The sequence below is a fragment of the Dipodomys merriami genome, unplaced genomic scaffold (assembly GCF_024711535.1).
Source record: "Dipodomys merriami isolate MVZ:Mamm:240054 unplaced genomic scaffold, mDipMer1.0.p SCAF_7, whole genome shotgun sequence".
NCBI lineage: Eukaryota > Metazoa > Chordata > Mammalia > Rodentia > Heteromyidae > Dipodomys > Dipodomys merriami.
The window spans coordinates 72,638,121-72,654,151 of NW_027206290.1; the positions used below are offsets into that span (position 1 = coordinate 72,638,121).

The 16,031-nt window shown below is 43.9% G+C and overlaps 1 protein-coding gene across 11 annotated transcripts in view; it reads left to right on the top strand.

Moving 5' to 3' along the window:
- The window catches only part of Cnbd2 (cyclic nucleotide binding domain containing 2), a 41,575-nt gene that overhangs the window by 12,701 nt on the left and 12,843 nt on the right, over nucleotides 1-16,031 (top strand). For all 11 annotated transcript variants that reach the window (XM_070007184.1, XM_070007183.1, XM_070007176.1 and 8 more), the window contains 5 exons: nucleotides 176-332; nucleotides 647-798; nucleotides 2,072-2,210; nucleotides 10,334-10,448; nucleotides 15,464-15,641. In XM_070007184.1, the coding sequence (XP_069863285.1) occupies nucleotides 176-332; nucleotides 647-798; nucleotides 2,072-2,210; nucleotides 10,334-10,448; nucleotides 15,464-15,641 (741 nt within the window). The remainder of the gene's footprint in view (nucleotides 1-175; nucleotides 333-646; nucleotides 799-2,071; nucleotides 2,211-10,333; nucleotides 10,449-15,463; nucleotides 15,642-16,031) is intronic.

Sequence of the window (16,031 nt, forward strand, 5' to 3'; positions counted from 1 at the left end):
TTATTTCAGTAAAAGCTGGGCATGGTGGCTTGTGCCTGTGGTCCCAGCAACATATGGGAGGTTATAAGTAGGTAGGTAGGATGGATCTTGGTCTAACTAAGGCATTCCTGGACCAAAGCATGAGGCCCTACCTAAAAAATAACTAAGGCTATAGGCTGGCATTGTCTTTTCCCAGGTTTGGTCGAAGGCGTGTGATCGTCAAGAAAGGACAGAGGGGTAACAGCTTTTATTTCATCTACCTGGGCACAGTAGCAGTGACTGATGATGAGGATGGCAGCAGTGCCTTCCTAGACCCCCACCCGACATTGCTGCACAAAGGCTCCTGTTTTGGGGTAAGCCTAAGGGAAGGGACTTGCCTCTGGGTTGGCATGGGGGTGGGGAGGTCGAGGGCTCTTGCTCCAACCTGTTGGACAAGGCTCTATCTTGCTTTATCAAATGCTAAATAAGTTGGGTCACGTAATGTCCAAGGCAGATCTTTTCCCACTTTATCCATTCAGAGAGGCGGTAACTTGGAAGCACAACCCCTCCAGCTTTCTCTCCTCTGGCATGTTCTGGCCTGTTCTCTTTTTCAATAGGCACTACAGATATAAGGACTATGAACAGGTTGTACAGCTCATACTTGCCTTTGTCCCTGTCCACCCAACAGGAAATGGGCCTTCTAAGTACAGCAGTAAGGAGGGCCACAGTGGTTTGCATGGAGGAAACGGAGTTCCTGGTTGTTGACCGTGAAGACTTCCTTGCTAATCAGCTGGATGAGGAAGTTCAAAAGGAATCTCACTATCGGTTTAGCTTTTTTAGGTAATTTCATTAAACATCTTTTTCCATTCTGTGTGTGTGTGCACACACCAGTACTGGGGCTTGAACTCAGGGCTTTCATTTAAGGCTGGTACTCTGCTTGATCCACTGCTTCACTTTCTTTAATGGGGTTTTAATTGTTTTGGTCTGTGGGCCCACATTAAGACCTAATTCAAATGCATGGCTGCAAATTCTAATAGACTTTGCAGTGGTATAACTTTGCATAAGTCACTTCATTTCCCTAAGCTTTAGCCATCTGCTGTGTAAGATGAGAGTAATGATACTTCTCGTCCAATGTCATGGTAAAGATGGAGTGGGATGATCTTGGGAAAGTGTGGTCCAGTGCATGGTACATAGCAGGTATTCTTCCTGTGAGGTGGCCCTGTTTTTTTTCTTTTCCTGTCTCCAGATCCTTGTCCTCATAGACCCTGTTCTATTTTGACATTTGAACTGGACTTAGCATCTTTGAGGCCTGAAGCACCTTATAATAACCTGAGCTAATTCAGTCAGCCTGAGTCAGTTGGGTTTTGAGCCCATAAAGGCTGGAGCTGAGAAAAGTCTAAGATGATTATTAGTAGCCCCAGAAGCCCTCACAAGCACATGACAGGTTGCTGGTACACAAGATGAGAGGAGGGGACAGTCACTGCAGAGTGGGCCTTCAACCACAGGGAACAACAGGCAAAAGATTTCCTTCCTCGGGCTGGGAAGGTGGCTCAGTGGTAGAGCGCTTGCCTTGCATGCATGAGGCCCTAGGTTCGATTTCTTAGCACCACATAAGCAAAAAGAAAAGAAGCTGGAAGTGGCGCTGTGGCTCAAGTGGTAGAGCGCTAGCCTTGAGCTGAAGAGCTGAGGGACAGCGCCCAGGCCCAGAGTTCAGGCCCCACAACCGGACCCCCAAAAAAAAAAAAAAAAGTTCCTGAGCCGGCTACCAGGGCCTGTATTCCTAGCTACTCGGGAGTCTGAGATCTGAGGATCATGGTTCGGAGACAGCCCGGACAAGAAAGTTTCCACTAAACTACCAAAAAAGCCAGAAGTAGAGCTGTATGGCTCAAGTGGGTCACCCTTAGGATACCTGAGCAGCAGCAAAGAGGAGCACTTGCCTGGAAGAAGTCCTTGAGGAGGGGATGTACAAGGCAGGCTCAGGCTAGGTGAGGCGACTTGAGTGGATAGTATGAAATCTTCCATCTAGCAACTATATCAAGAGTTTAAAAATGCTAAGGTCTGGATGCATTATAGTATGGAGAGTGATGACTTCTCACAGGCTTTTCTTCCTCAGGAAGTTAGATCTATTTAATTCTTGGCCTGATGAGAAACTCTGGAAGCTTGTCCCTATGGGGAAAGTAGAGAAGTTTGCTTATGGGCAGCTGATCACAAAAGACTTTGCAGACTCATCCTTCCTCATTTTTATATGCAAGGTAAGAAGTTTGGTGGGCAAAGTAAAGTTGGAAAGAATGGGCCTAATATAACATCCTATAGCCTGGAACACAGGTTGAGCCTGATCTGCAATACATACGCTTCACTTCCTTTTCTGACCTTCCACATCCTAGCTGTATAAAGCAATGTCACATTGGCTGGCTGGCCTCAGATGTTGGGAACTTTGAGATGTAGAGTAGTCCTCCATTATTGGAAAGGATCCATTTCAAGACATGCAGTGATAGCTGAAACTGTGGATAGTACCTAATCCTCTATGCACTGTTTTTTCCCTACATGCATATATAACTATGGTAAAGTTTAACTTTTAAATTAGACATTGTAAAAGATTAACAATAAGTAAGCATAGTATAAAACAATTACAATAATATACCTTAATAATAATTATGTGGATGTGGTCTTTAAAAGTCTTACAGTGGCCGGGCGCTGGTGGCTCACGCCTGTAATCCTAGCTACTCAGGAGGCTGAGATCTGAGGATCACGGTTCAAAGCCAGTCCGGGTAGGAAAGACCATGAGACTCCTATTTCCAATAAACCACCAGAAAACCGGAAGTGGCGCTGTAGCTCAAGTGGTAGAGCGCTCGCCTTGAGTTGAAGAGCTGAGGGACAGCGCGCAGGCCCAGAGTTCAAGCCCCACAACCAACAACAAAAAAAAAAGTCTTACAGTGCTATACTCACTTTATGATGTAAAATAATCCTTAAAGGAAGCAGTTTAAGACTTCTCTCTGGCATATTTGAGTTGCCAGCATTACTTGGTGGTCTTATGCTTTGAGGCTATTACTAGAAAAATAAAGGTTACTTAATACAAACACTATCATACCAAGACAGTCTGTGTGATAACTGAGACAGCTACTAAGTGACTAGCAGGCAGGTAGCATTTGTAGCATTTCAGGCAGAACAGACTAGGACAAGATTTTAATCATGCTACTCAGAATGATGTACAGTTTGAAACTGTAAGTTGCAAGTTATAAGTTCTGGAATTTTCCATTTAATGTTTTTGTTATACAATGAATAACTGAAGCCACATTAGTCATGCTTCACCTGGTATTTAATTTCAGTCTCATAATAGCCCCAAGGAAGTTAGTATAGTCATTATTCCCACTTTACAGAAGAGGAAACTGAAGCATAGGAAGGTTAAGTGGCTAAGGTCACATAGTTGAGACAAGAGTCAAAGTTCACCTCAGGTCTGTCTGGCTCCAGAGCTCTTCTCAGGAATTGGGATTTGAGTTGCCCTGGCAGTTCCTTACATCATAAGCCACTACAGATATTTGCTGAGTTTTTGCAAAGGTCATGCCATATTAGTACAGGATACAGAAGAATACAAAAATGGAATAGACTGATTAGATATATAGACAGAAAGATAGGCAGGCAGATAGAATGAAGTATAAAGAATTTTAAATTTTGGTAAGCATGAAAATGTCTTGGGTGATTTGTTGTGGGTTTTTTGGTTAGCTATGGGGCTTGAACTCAGCACCTAGGCTCTGTCCCTGAGCTTTTTTTGCTCAAGTCTTAATGCTCTACCACTTTGAGCCACAACTCCAATTCCAGGTTTTTGGTGGTTAATTGGAGATGAGTTTCATGGAATTTCCTGCCTCAGCTAGCTTCCTCCTCAGATCTCAGCCTCATGAGTAGCTGGGATTATAGGATTACAGGCATGAGCCACTGGTGCTGTGCTTGAGTTTTTTGTTTTGTTTTATTTTGTTTTTGTCGGTAGTGTGGCTTGAACCCTGGGCCTGGGTGCTCTTCCCTCAGCTCTTCAGCTCAAGGCTAGCACTCTACCACTTGAGTCACAATGCCCACTTCCCGCTTTTTCTGTTTTATGTGGTGCTGAGGAATCGAACCCAGGGCCTCATGCATGCAAAGGCAAGTACTCTACCACTGAGCCACCTTCCCAGCCCCCAAAATTTACCGTTTTAAAAACCACTCAGGAGCCGGTCGCCCATGGCTCACGCCTATAATCCTAGTACTCAGGAGGCTGAGATCTAAGGATCTCAAGGTTCAAAGCCAGCCCAAGCAGGAAAGTCTGTGAGATTCTTATCTCCAGTAAACCACTCAGAAAACCAGAAGTGGTGCTGTGGCTCAAGTGGAAGTGGTGCTGTGGCTCAAGTGGTAGAGCACTAGCCTTAAGCTGAAGAGCTGAGGGACAGCGCCCAGGCCCAGAGTTCAAGCTCCATGACCAACACCAAAAAAAAAAAAAAAAAACACTCAAGGGCTGGGAAAGGTGGTTCAGTGATTGAGTGCTTGCTTTGCACACGTGAGGCCCTGGGTTCCGTTCCTCAGCACCACATAAACAGAAAAAGCCAGAAATGGGCACTGTGGCTCAAGTGGTAGAGCGCTAGCCTTGAGCTGAACTGCTGAGGACAGCGCCCAGTCCCAGAGTTCAGGTTTCACGACCCATAAAAAATAAAAAGGTAAATTTCTGTCTCATGCTAGGCATGTTTCAGAACCTTTATTAGAGTGAGTGCTGCAGGGACTTTAATTCAGGAGAGCTTGGATTTCATGGTGAGAAAAGCAGAGGTCATATTGTTAGACTCGAACTCGAGACCCCCAAGCAACCTCCAGAGACCATGACCAATGCAAACAGCAAGAGTTGTTTATTTGCAAGCTTGAGCTTGGACTCAACAATCGTCACCGACGCAGCAGGTCAGACTTGTGAGCCCCGACCCCTTGTCCAGCAGGGTTTTTATTGAGTATGTAGCAGGGGGAAGGATGTCAAGCTCTTTGGGTAGGGGTATGATCATTTCCAGTAAGGACAGGAACTTTCTAGCTTAGCAGTTACAGGATAGGTTAAATCATACATCATTGGATGGATAAGTGGGGCTAACCACAGGAATGCTGAATTATATCTTATCCTAAATGTTTTCTCTACAGAGTTGGGGGAGAGACTGCCCAAATATCTGCACTGGTCAGGGCAGCCTGACCCCTTAATAATGCTTACTGTTATCTTGCCTTGGTGTAGGATCTAACACTTTCCAGTAACAGATGACAAATGTTTTAGTTTTGTCTGAAATTACTGCTAAACTGTGTGTGTGTGTGTGGTCGTGGGACGTGTGTGTGTGTGTGGTCGTGGGACGTGTGTGTGTGTGTGTGTGTGTGTGTACGCGCGTGTGTGTGTGTGTGTGTGTGTGTGTGTGTGTGTGTGTGTGGATGTGTGTGTGTGTGTGGTCGTGGGACCTGAACTCTGGGCCTGGGCACTGTCCCTCAGCTCTTCAGCTCAAGGCTAGCGCTCTACCACTTGAGCCACAGCAACACTTCCAGCTTTTTTCTTTTTTTTGCTTATGTGGGGCTGAGGAATCGAACCCAGGGCCTCAGGCATGCAAGGCAAGTGCTCTACCACTGAGCCACATTCCCAGCCCCTGCTAAACTTATTTTTGGTCTCTCAATATCACCAGATAGATTGGGTTTGGCTCTTTAAAACTTTCACTAAAAGCAGGACGCCAGTGGCTCACGCCTGTAATCCTAGCTACTCAGGAGGCTGAGATCTGAGGGTCACAGTTCAAAGCCAGCCCAGGCAGGAAAGTTCATGAGACTCTTATCTCCAATAAACCGCTAGAAAACCGGAAGTGGTGCTGTGGCTCAAGTGGTACAGTGCTTGCCTTGAGCTGAAGAGCAAAGGGACAGCACCCAAGCCCAGAGAATTCACAGGAACTGGAAATTGCAGGCTACACTACACTACCCTCTCTTCCCCCCCTCCCACCCCCCCTTTATCTTCTACCCCTAGAATTGAGAAGCTCCTTCCCATTGCCTTCAGGGTTCTCTTTTGGGTGGGAGGTAATCTCTGCACTTCCAACACCTGTACTTTTAATGCCACTAGGGGGCAAAATCAACAGCTGGAGGCTAGGCATCCTTGGGAGTGAGGGAAGTTGGGAAACACGATTTCTGCTGGCAATGCAAACATGATGAATACCCATGATGAATCCAGTCTAAGCAGCTTTCTCATTTGGGGACACACACTGAGACTCCACGGATACAGACACAAACAAGCATAAAGGAACTTTCTAAGTGGAAACTTCACATTTTTCTGGTACCTTTAGTTCTTGGGTGATGAATGTTACATAAAGCTCCAAGTGCAATGGCTGACATGTAATGAGGGCTTCTTAAATATCTGCTCCTGGGGCTGGGAAGGTGGCTCAGTGGTAGAGTGCTTGCCTTGCATGCCTGAGGCCCTGGGTTTGATTCCTCAGCACCACATAAGCAAAAAGAAAAAAGCTAGAAGTGGCGCTGTGTCTCAAGTGGTAGAGCATTAACTTTTTTTTGGGGGGGGGGTCCGGTCATGGGGCCTGAACTCTGGGCCTGGGCAGTATCCCTCAGCTCTTCAGCTCAAGGCTAGCACTCTACCACTTGAGCCACAGCACCGCCTCCGGCTTTTTTCTTTTTGCTTATGTGGTGCTGAGGAATCGAACCCAGGGCCTCAGGCATGCAAGGCAAGCGCTCTACCACTGAGCCACCTTCCCAGCCCACGAACCATTTTTTTTTAATGCCAGTCAGGGCCTTGAAATTTGTTCAGGACTGTTGCCCTACTACTTGATCCTAGCTTCTTACTGGTTATTTGGAGATAAAAGTCTTGAGGAAATGTCTTCCCAGGTTGTTTCCAAACGTTAGTCCTCAGATCTTAGCCTCCTAAGTAGCTAAGATTATAAGTGTGAGCCGCAAGCATCTAGCTTGAGTTAACTTCTCTGGAGGGCAGTTTGACAAAATTTAAAACATGGATACCTTTAGGAAATGTTCTCAACGAGATAATTAGATGTGGATATTAAGCTAGGATAAACTATGTTGTAGTTATAAGCATTCTTCAAGTCTTAATGCAGTGACTAAGATTCATTCCTTTATCACATTACTTGCCCAATGCAGGTAACCAGAAAGAGTTGCTGGGGGAAGGTGGCTCAGTGGTAGAGTGCTTGCCTTGCATGCATGAGGCCTTAGGTTCAATTCCTCAGCACAACATAAGCAGAAAAAAAAGGAGGTGGAGCTGTGGCTCAAGTGGTAGAGTGCTAGCCTTGTGCTTATGAGCTGAGGGACAGCACCCAGGCCCAGAGTTCAGGCTCCATGACTGACAAAACAAAAACAGAAAGACTTGCTTCTCATGGTTACTCAGGACCCAGGCCATTGAGATTCTCATGCTCTCTTCTCTCTTTTTCTCTCTCTCTTCTCTAAGAACTATGATATATACATATCATACCTGCTGTCTGTAACCACATGCAAGTGGCTAAATAGTAACTTATTTTTTCATGTAATAATTCATCTAGAACTAAGCATTACAAGTTTAGAACTGTTTAGAACTGTTGTAGAAAGCCTGCCAAAACTCAGGCTTCCTCCTAGTTTTCCTTGCCCTATTATTCATCCTATCATCCTAGTATTCACAGTGTAGCTGCTACTTCTGTAGCCATCATGTCTAAAGGAAATAAAAGCAGCAAGGCAAAAGAGAAAAGATAGTAATGGCTTTCCTGGGAGTTTTATCCAGCAATCATACACTTTTTTTTTTTTTTAATCCTGTCATAGGGCCTGAACTCAGGGCCTGGGCACTGTCCCTCAGCTCTTCAGCTCAAGGCTAGTGCTCTACCTCTTGGGCCACAGAGCCACTTCCGGTTTTTTCTGCGTATGTGGTACTGAGGAATCGAACCCAGGGCCTCATGCATGTAAGGCATGCACTCTACCACTTAATCCACCTTCCCAGCTCCTTACACTTACATTTCATTGAACAGAACTAGGTCATTGTCAGGGCTGGGAAGATGGCTCAGTGGTAGAGCACTTGCCTTGCATGCCTGAGGCTCTGGGTTTGATTCCTCAGCACCACATAAGCAAAAAGAAAAAAGCCGAAGTGGCGCTGTGCCTCAAGTGGTAGAGCGCTAGCCTTGAGCTGAAGAGCTGAGGGACAGCTCCCAGGCCCAGAGTTCAGGCCCCACGACCGGACCCCAAAAAAAAAAAAAAAAAAAAAAGAACTAGGTCATTGTCACCCCATTGCAGGGAAGATGGTGAGGTTTTGTTTTAAAACTGGGGACTTTGTTTTCCTGAACAAAATTAAGAGTCATTTATATATTACCGACAAGAACAGCTAAATAATAATATTTAATAAAGCTGGGCACCGGTGGCTCAGGAGGCTGAGATCTGATGATCATGGTTCAAAACCAGCCCGGGCAGGAAAGTACATGAGACTCTTAACTCCAATAAACCACCACCAGAAATCTAGAAGTGGTGCTGTGGCTCAAGTGGTAGAGCACTTGCTTTGAGCTGAAGAGCTGGGGGACGGTACTCAGGCCCAGAGTTCAAGCCCCATGACCAAAAAAAAAAAAACAAAAAACAAAAAAAAACCTCAGAGAACAGCACCCAGGCCCTGAGTTCAAGCCCCAGGATTGGCCAAACAAGCAAAACCTATGTTCTAATATCCAGAAATAATTAGTAGTAACATTAGAGAATGTTTTTTCCAGGTTTTCTCTATATACATACAAATGGTACATGGTAAGTTTTTTTAAGTAGGCTTGTAGGCTTGTAAACTTTTGAACTAATATATTGAGAATATCTTTTTGCTCAAAGCTAGTACTCTACCATTTGAGCTACAGCTCTACAGATTCTAGCTTCTTTTTGGTAGTTTATTGGAGATAAGAGTCTTAAGGATGGTTTGAGAAGGTGGCTCAGTGGTAGAGTGCTTGCCTTGCATGCATGAGGCCCTGGGTTCGATTCCTCAGCACCACATAAGCAGAAAAAGCCGGAAGTGGGACTGAGGCTCAAGTGGTAGAGCGCTAGCCTTGAGCTGAAGAGCTGAGGGACAGTTCAGGCCCCACGACCAGAAAAAAAAAAAAAAAAAAAAAAGTGTCTTAAGGATTTGTCTACCTGGGCTGGCTTTAAACTATGATTCTCAGATTGTAGCCTCCTGAGTAGCTAGGAATACAAGCATGAGCAACAGGTACGCAGCAAATTAATGTAGTTAATTAATGTAGTTTTAATGTTGCTTTGAATAATTGTATAAATTTTAATTATAATTTTAAATTTATAGAAAAAATTACAAGAGCAATACAAAGAACTTCAGAATATTCATCCAAATCACCAGTTAATGTTTTGCCAATTTGCTTTCATGTTTTTCACTGCCTAAATTAAGAATTAAGTTTCATTCATTGTGCTCATCTATCCTGTTAACTTGATGGTTGGTGGGAGCGGTAATAGGGCTTGAATTCATTCTTGGGATTGCTAAGGAGGCCCTCAACCACTTGAGCCACACCCTCAGCTAGTTGGGTTTTGTTTGTTTTGTCAGCTGTGGGGATTGAACTCTGGGCCTGGGCACTGTCCCTCAGCTCTTCAGCTCAAGGCTAGCACTCTACCACTTGAGCCACAATACCACTTCCAGCTTTTTCTGCTTACATGGTATTGAGGAATCAAACCCAGGGCCTCATGCGTGCAAGTCAAACACGCTACCACTGAGCCACCTTCCCAGCCCCACTCAGCTACTTATAACAGATAGGGTCTCAAGTTTTTGCTTGGAATGGGCCTCACAGACTTTGATCCTCCTACCTATAGCATACCATGTAGCTGGAATGTCTCTAGGATATTATCTGAAACGAACTCTCAGTTTTTGTCTGGCCTGGTCTTAAACCATGGTTCTCTCATTGTCTGCCTCCCAACTAGCTACAAATAGGCATGAGTTCTGCCTGTGACTATTTTCTGATACCAGAAATCAGCCACAGAATAATTGCAAAATGCAGAGAATTTTAGTATTCATAGACCTGTATAATTGGCAAGTTTATAGTGCATTTCACTATAAACTGCCCCAATAATGACCTTCATTGTGATATTTGTTCCAGTGTTAGCATGGTATTTGTTTTTTTGCTACTTTAGCTGTTTGACTTTTTATGGCAAGCTAGTATTTTTATTAAGAAAACAAAGGACAATGTCAGACACCTTGTACTCATATACTGTTTTGTAGAATGGGAACTTCTTTGTACAACTACTTAAATATAATAAAAAAATTTTTTAAGAAAACAAAGGAACATGAAACAACTGCATTGAGCAAATAAAACAAAATGGGTCAGATACAATACAGAGGGCTTATTTGAGAGCCTGGCCAAGCAGAAGCATCCCAGCTCAACCCTGTGTTTGTGTTCTTCTATGTGTACAGGGCAGCTGTGAAATCTTGAGGCTGGTAGACCTTGCCTCCTCACTTTCCTATTACAAGTGGATCTGGCAGTGTCTGGAGCTGATAGACGACAGACCTCTGAGGGCTCACCTCAAGGGTAAGCCAGATGGCCACATCTGTCAGCCAGTAGCACAGCAGGGAACATCCAGGCATCGCCTGGCTCTAGTTTCCAGCCCAAAGAATTCCAGACATCTGGAGCTCAAAGGGCCAGACAGGATGTCTGGTTTGATTCCTTCTTCTACCAGTCATGGGAACCTGGTTTTTAGCCCTGCCTCCTTTCCAGCCTCTTCCGTTGTGCTCAGCAGGTTCTGCCTTGTGGCTGTCTACTCCTTGCCTCACACATCCTTTTCCCTCCCTTTCCTCTTTTGCCTAGATCATTTCTGCCATTTGAATTTTAGATTAAACATTCTTTCCCCCAGGAATTCTCCCTGATTCTAATGCTGGATCAGCATCTTCTTTCCTCATTATAGCCCATTCACATACTCTGCTTTTCTCTTCTATGCCATTTAACCCCACTGAAATCATATAATCGACTCCAAGATTATTAAATAGCTGTCTCCTTGGAATTTAACCCCTATAAGGACTTTATATTCTCAGGGCTTAGGGCCATTCCTGGCATCTAGTAGCTACTCAGAAGCAACTCAGATAGCTACCATGTCTGGTTTTAGATGCATCCCAAGCTGCAAATGTTCATAGACAATCTCTAGATTCTATCCAAACTCATAAATACATTAATATGAGTAGCAGCATTAATGATTATATACCAAGTATCTAGCTTAACAGTTTATATTAGCTTTTCAAGAAGGTGTGATTATATCTCCATTTGACAGGTATAGAAACTGAGGAAGAATGGGCTGGGAAGGTGGCTCAGTGGTAGAGCGCTTGCCTTGCATGCTCAAGGCCCTGGGTTCGATTCCTCAGCACCACATAAGCAAAAAGAAAAAAGCCGGAAGTGGCGCTGTGGCTCAAGTGGTAGAGCACTAGCCTTGAGCTGAAGAGCTGAGGGACAGTGCCCAGGCCCAGAGTTCAGGCCCCACGACCGGACCCAAAAAAAAAAAAAAAAAAATAGAAACTGAGGAAGAGCAGTGACTCTTTTCTTCAGATCATAGGAGTAATAACAATGGAGGACTTCAGAGTCCTGGCCCAGCTGATTCCAATGACTAGCACCCTTTGTGATGTTGGACAAGTGACTGTTCCATATGCCATGTCCTCACAGTCTGTAAAACATGAATTACAATCCTACCTTATAGGATTGTTAGAATATTAAGCCTGCTAACATACAAAACTCTTAGAACACTACCTGGATGCATTAGTTACGTTAGTTATCATTGTCATGTGGCTACAGGGAGGCTGAAATGAATGATGTATATTCATGGGGCTTAGTAAATGTTTACTAGATGTCAGTCCTGTCATTTTGTCTTTTCTACTGCCAAACTACTAGAGATTTTGATAATGTCATGTTTTCATTGTCATTCAGTTCAAAATATTTTTCAATTTCCCTTTTAATTTCTTCATCTTTGACCCATTGAATATTTAGAAAGGTTTCCAAATATTTTGGAACTATTCAACCATCTTCCTGTTTTGATTTCTATAATAAAATACTTTGGGTAGTTGGAATGTTTTTAGATATATAGAAACTTGTTTTATGGCCTAGAATATAATCTATTTTGGTAAATGCTTCATTTACATGTCAAAAGAATATGCTGCCATTGGATGCAGTGTGCTGTGAATGTTAATCAAAGTTAGTCTGTAGCCTTAGTCATCTGTATCCTTCCTATCTTTCTCTTCTTGCTGTATTGATTGTTAATAAAGAGTTGCAAACATTTCCAATTGTACATAATTGTAGATATATTTTCTCCTTGCATTTCTATCCTATTTTGCTTCATGTATTTTGAAGTTTTATTTTTTAGAGAATTAATGGTTAGACTTGAATTCTGTATCACTATAAAATTAATTTCTAAGGCCAGGCGCTGGTGGCTCACACCTGTAATCCTTAGCTACTCAGGAGGCTGAGATCTGAAGATCTCGGTTCAAAGCCAGCCCAGGCAGGAACATCCGTGAGACTCTTATCTCAGTGAACCACTAGAAAATCAGAAGTGGCGCTGTGGCTCAAGCAGTAGAGCGCTCACCTTGAACTGAAGAGCTGAGGAACAGAGCCCAAGCCCCACAACCAACAATAAATAAATAAATAAAATTAATTTCTTTGCTCTAAAACCTTTTTTGGGGAGAGGGGGGACCAGTCCTGGGGCTTGAACTCAGCTCAGAGCTTAGGCACTGTCACTGAGTTCTTTTTGCTCAAGGCTAGTGCTGTATATCACTTTTAGCCTTAGCTCTACTTCCAGTGATAATTTGGAGAAAAATCTAACAGACTTTTCTGCCTTGGGTTGGCTTTGAATTGTGACCCTCAGACCTCAGCCTCCTGAGTAGCCAAGATTACTGGGGCTTGAACTCAGGGCCTGAGCATTGTTCCTGAGCTTTTTTTTTTTTTTTTTTTGGTTGGGCGTGGGGCTTGAACTCTGGGCTTGGGCCCTGTCCCTGCACTCTTTAGCTCAAGGCGGCGAGCCCTCTCCTGTTTGAACAACAGCGCCACTTTCAGTTTTCGAGTGGTTTATTGGAGGTAAGAGTCTCATGGACTTTCCTGTCCGAGCTGGCTTTGAACCATGATCCTCAGATCTCAGCCTCCTGAGTAGCTAGGATTACAGGCGAGAGCCACCCAGTGCCCGACTCCTTGAGCTGCTTTTGCTCAAGGCTAGTGCTCTACCACTTGAGCTACAGCACCACTTCTGGCTTTTTTTGTTTATATGGTACTGAGAAATTGAACCCAGGGCTTCATGCATGCTAGGCAAGCACTCTACCACTAAGCCACATTTCCAACCCTCTTTTTTTTTTTTTTAATACTAATTTAGCCACTTCTTTTGATTTAGTTTAACTTCCTTATGATTAATACTAGTTTGATATATCTTTTTTGTATCCTTCTATGTTTATTTTATTTGTATGTGTAAAGTGAATTTCTTTTTTTTTTGGGGGGGGGTCCAGTTGTGGGGCCTGAACTCTGGGCCTGGGCTGTCCCTCAGCTCTTCAGCTCAAGGCTAGCGCTCTACCACTTGAGCCACAGCACCACTTCCAGCTTTTTTCTTTTTGCGTATGTGGTGCTGAGGAATCGAACCCAGGGCCTCAAGCATGCAAGGCAAGTGCTCTACCACTGAGCCACCTTACCAGCCCTGTAGAGTGAATTTCTTGCTGGAGGTAGAGTGCTTGCCTAGCAAAATGAAAGGCCTTAAGTTTAAATCCCAGTGCTGAAGGAGCTGGGGGCAGGGGTGAAGTGGGGGTTTTATTTTTTAGTTTTGTTTTTTTGTGCCAGTCCTGAGGCTTGAACTCAGGGCCTGGGTGCTGAACCTAAGCTTTTGTGCTCAAGGCTAGTACTCTACCACTTGAACCACAACTCCATTTCTGGCTTTTTTTAGTGGTTAATTGGAGATGACTCTCACAGACTTTCCTGCCTGGGCTGGCTTTGAACTGCAGTCCTTATATCTCAGCCTCTTTGAGTAGATAGGATTACAAATGTGAGCCATGGTGCCCAGCTTAAAGTGCATTTTCTTAGCAGCAGTACAGAAAAAAATTAGGTTACTTTTTTTTTTTTTGGTTGGTCGTGGGGCTTGAACTCTGGGCTTGGGTGCTATCCCTGTGCTCTTCAGCTCAAAGCGAGCACTCTACCACTTGAGCCACAGCGCCACTTCCGGTTTTCTAGTGGTTTATTGGAGATAAGAGTCTCACGGACTTTCCTGCCCAGGCTGGCTTTGAACCGAGATCCTCAGATCTCAGCTTCCTGAGTATCTAGGATTAACAGGCGTGAGCCATCAGCGCCCTGCTAGGTTACTTTTTTTTATTATTGTTAGTCAGGCTTTTCTCCCTCTCTCCTCCGATCCCTTCTCCCCTTTCTTCCTCTCTCCTTCTCTCCCTCCCTAGCAAGCTCCCTCTTGGCCCTTCCCAGCCACACCTCAACCCTGGCCTAGGCAACCACTTTCACTATACATTAGGCTTCTCTTTCCTGGGGTTCCATGGAAGTGGAATCAACCAGTTTGAACTCTTTGGTGTCTGGCTTCTTCCACTAAGCATACTATTTTAAGTATACTATTTTAGAGTAGTTGATTTGTTCATTATTTCCAAATAATATTTCTTTTCAATAACTGTATGGAGGGCCTATTATATGCTAGCATTATCCTAGGCATATACTACTTTATCTGTAATTCATTCTTTCTCTTTTTGTTAGCATACAGTTAGTGTATGAAGGGGTTTCATTGTGATATTTCCATACATGCAAACTCAGCCCTTCTTTTACCCTGTAATTCTTTCAATAATGCTGTGGAGGCAGCAGCAGGAGTGAGCGGGGCTCTACAGATTACATGATTTAACCAAAGTTCTGTGCCAGTCATCCCGCCCCACTCCCTGTCTTTGGTGCAGGCACTGGGGCTTGAATTCAGAGCCTGGATGCTATAATCTGAGCATTTTAGCTGAAGGCTGGTGCTCTACCATTTGAGCCACAGCTCCACTTTGGGCTCTTTGCTGCTTAACTGGAGAATAGGGGTCTCGTTGACTTTCCTGCTCAGGCTAGCTTCAAACTATGATCCTCAAATCTCAGTCTCCTGAGATTTGTAGGAGGGTTACTGACATGAGCCACTGGCATCTATCTCACCCATCTCCTTTATTACTGTATCTTCCCCAATATTGAACCCAGGACCTTTTTTATGCTAGACAAGTACTGTACTATAAACCTCCTTTGTGTCCTAATTTGGGAGGCCAGTTTGAAAGCCAGGAAAAATATGATCTATTAATGGAAAGATACAAGCTTTGAAGCAAATAGATCTTAGTTTAAATATAACTTCAACCCTATTCAAGGCAACTTGATATCTGTGATGTTCATATTACCTCTTTTCTGCCTAATTGTACTTCTCTGGATGGAAAGTTCAAGCATAGGGTACACACCAAAGGACATTACATGTTTTTCTTTTCTACATTCTCTTATTGCCATGTTATTGAAGGCAGGTTACTATAAACTATACTGTTACATTGCAAATACCCATTTAATGTGCTTTCCTGGGCTTTCTCTAACAGAACCATATCCTGAGAAGAGATTTAAAGAATTCCAGATTAAATCGTATCCTCTACAGGACTTCACTGCTTTGAAACTCCTACATCTCCAGAAAGCTTGTGAGCAAGAGGGGACAAGTTTAAATGAGAGGTTCCAAGACCCAGAAAATACTCTGCCAAAGATAATGGGCCCTAAGATCAGGTAAGCTCATCTCTTAGCAAATAAAAGACTCAGTGTGGCTTGGTTTTTTTTTTCTCTTCCTAAGGCCTTACGTTTTCTAGCAGGCATTATCTCTGAGCTATATCCCCAGCTCTACAGATTTGATTGTAGAAGGGGTAATAACTTATAGAACAGAATGTCAGGGATTCTGGGAAGGAAGTGTAGAGGTGGCAGATAGGCTATCCCCAGCGGGGTGGGCACATATAGAAGATAGCATAGAAAAGTCCTAGGTTTGACATCCAGGACCTGTGTTCTCTGCCTCAAACTAACAGGCCTACTGTTTTTTGGCAGTCAGCTACATCTTTTCTCAGGACCTCTGTAACCCATTTAAGGAAAGCAGCAGGAAAAATCTTCTGGCTCTCTATATGTATT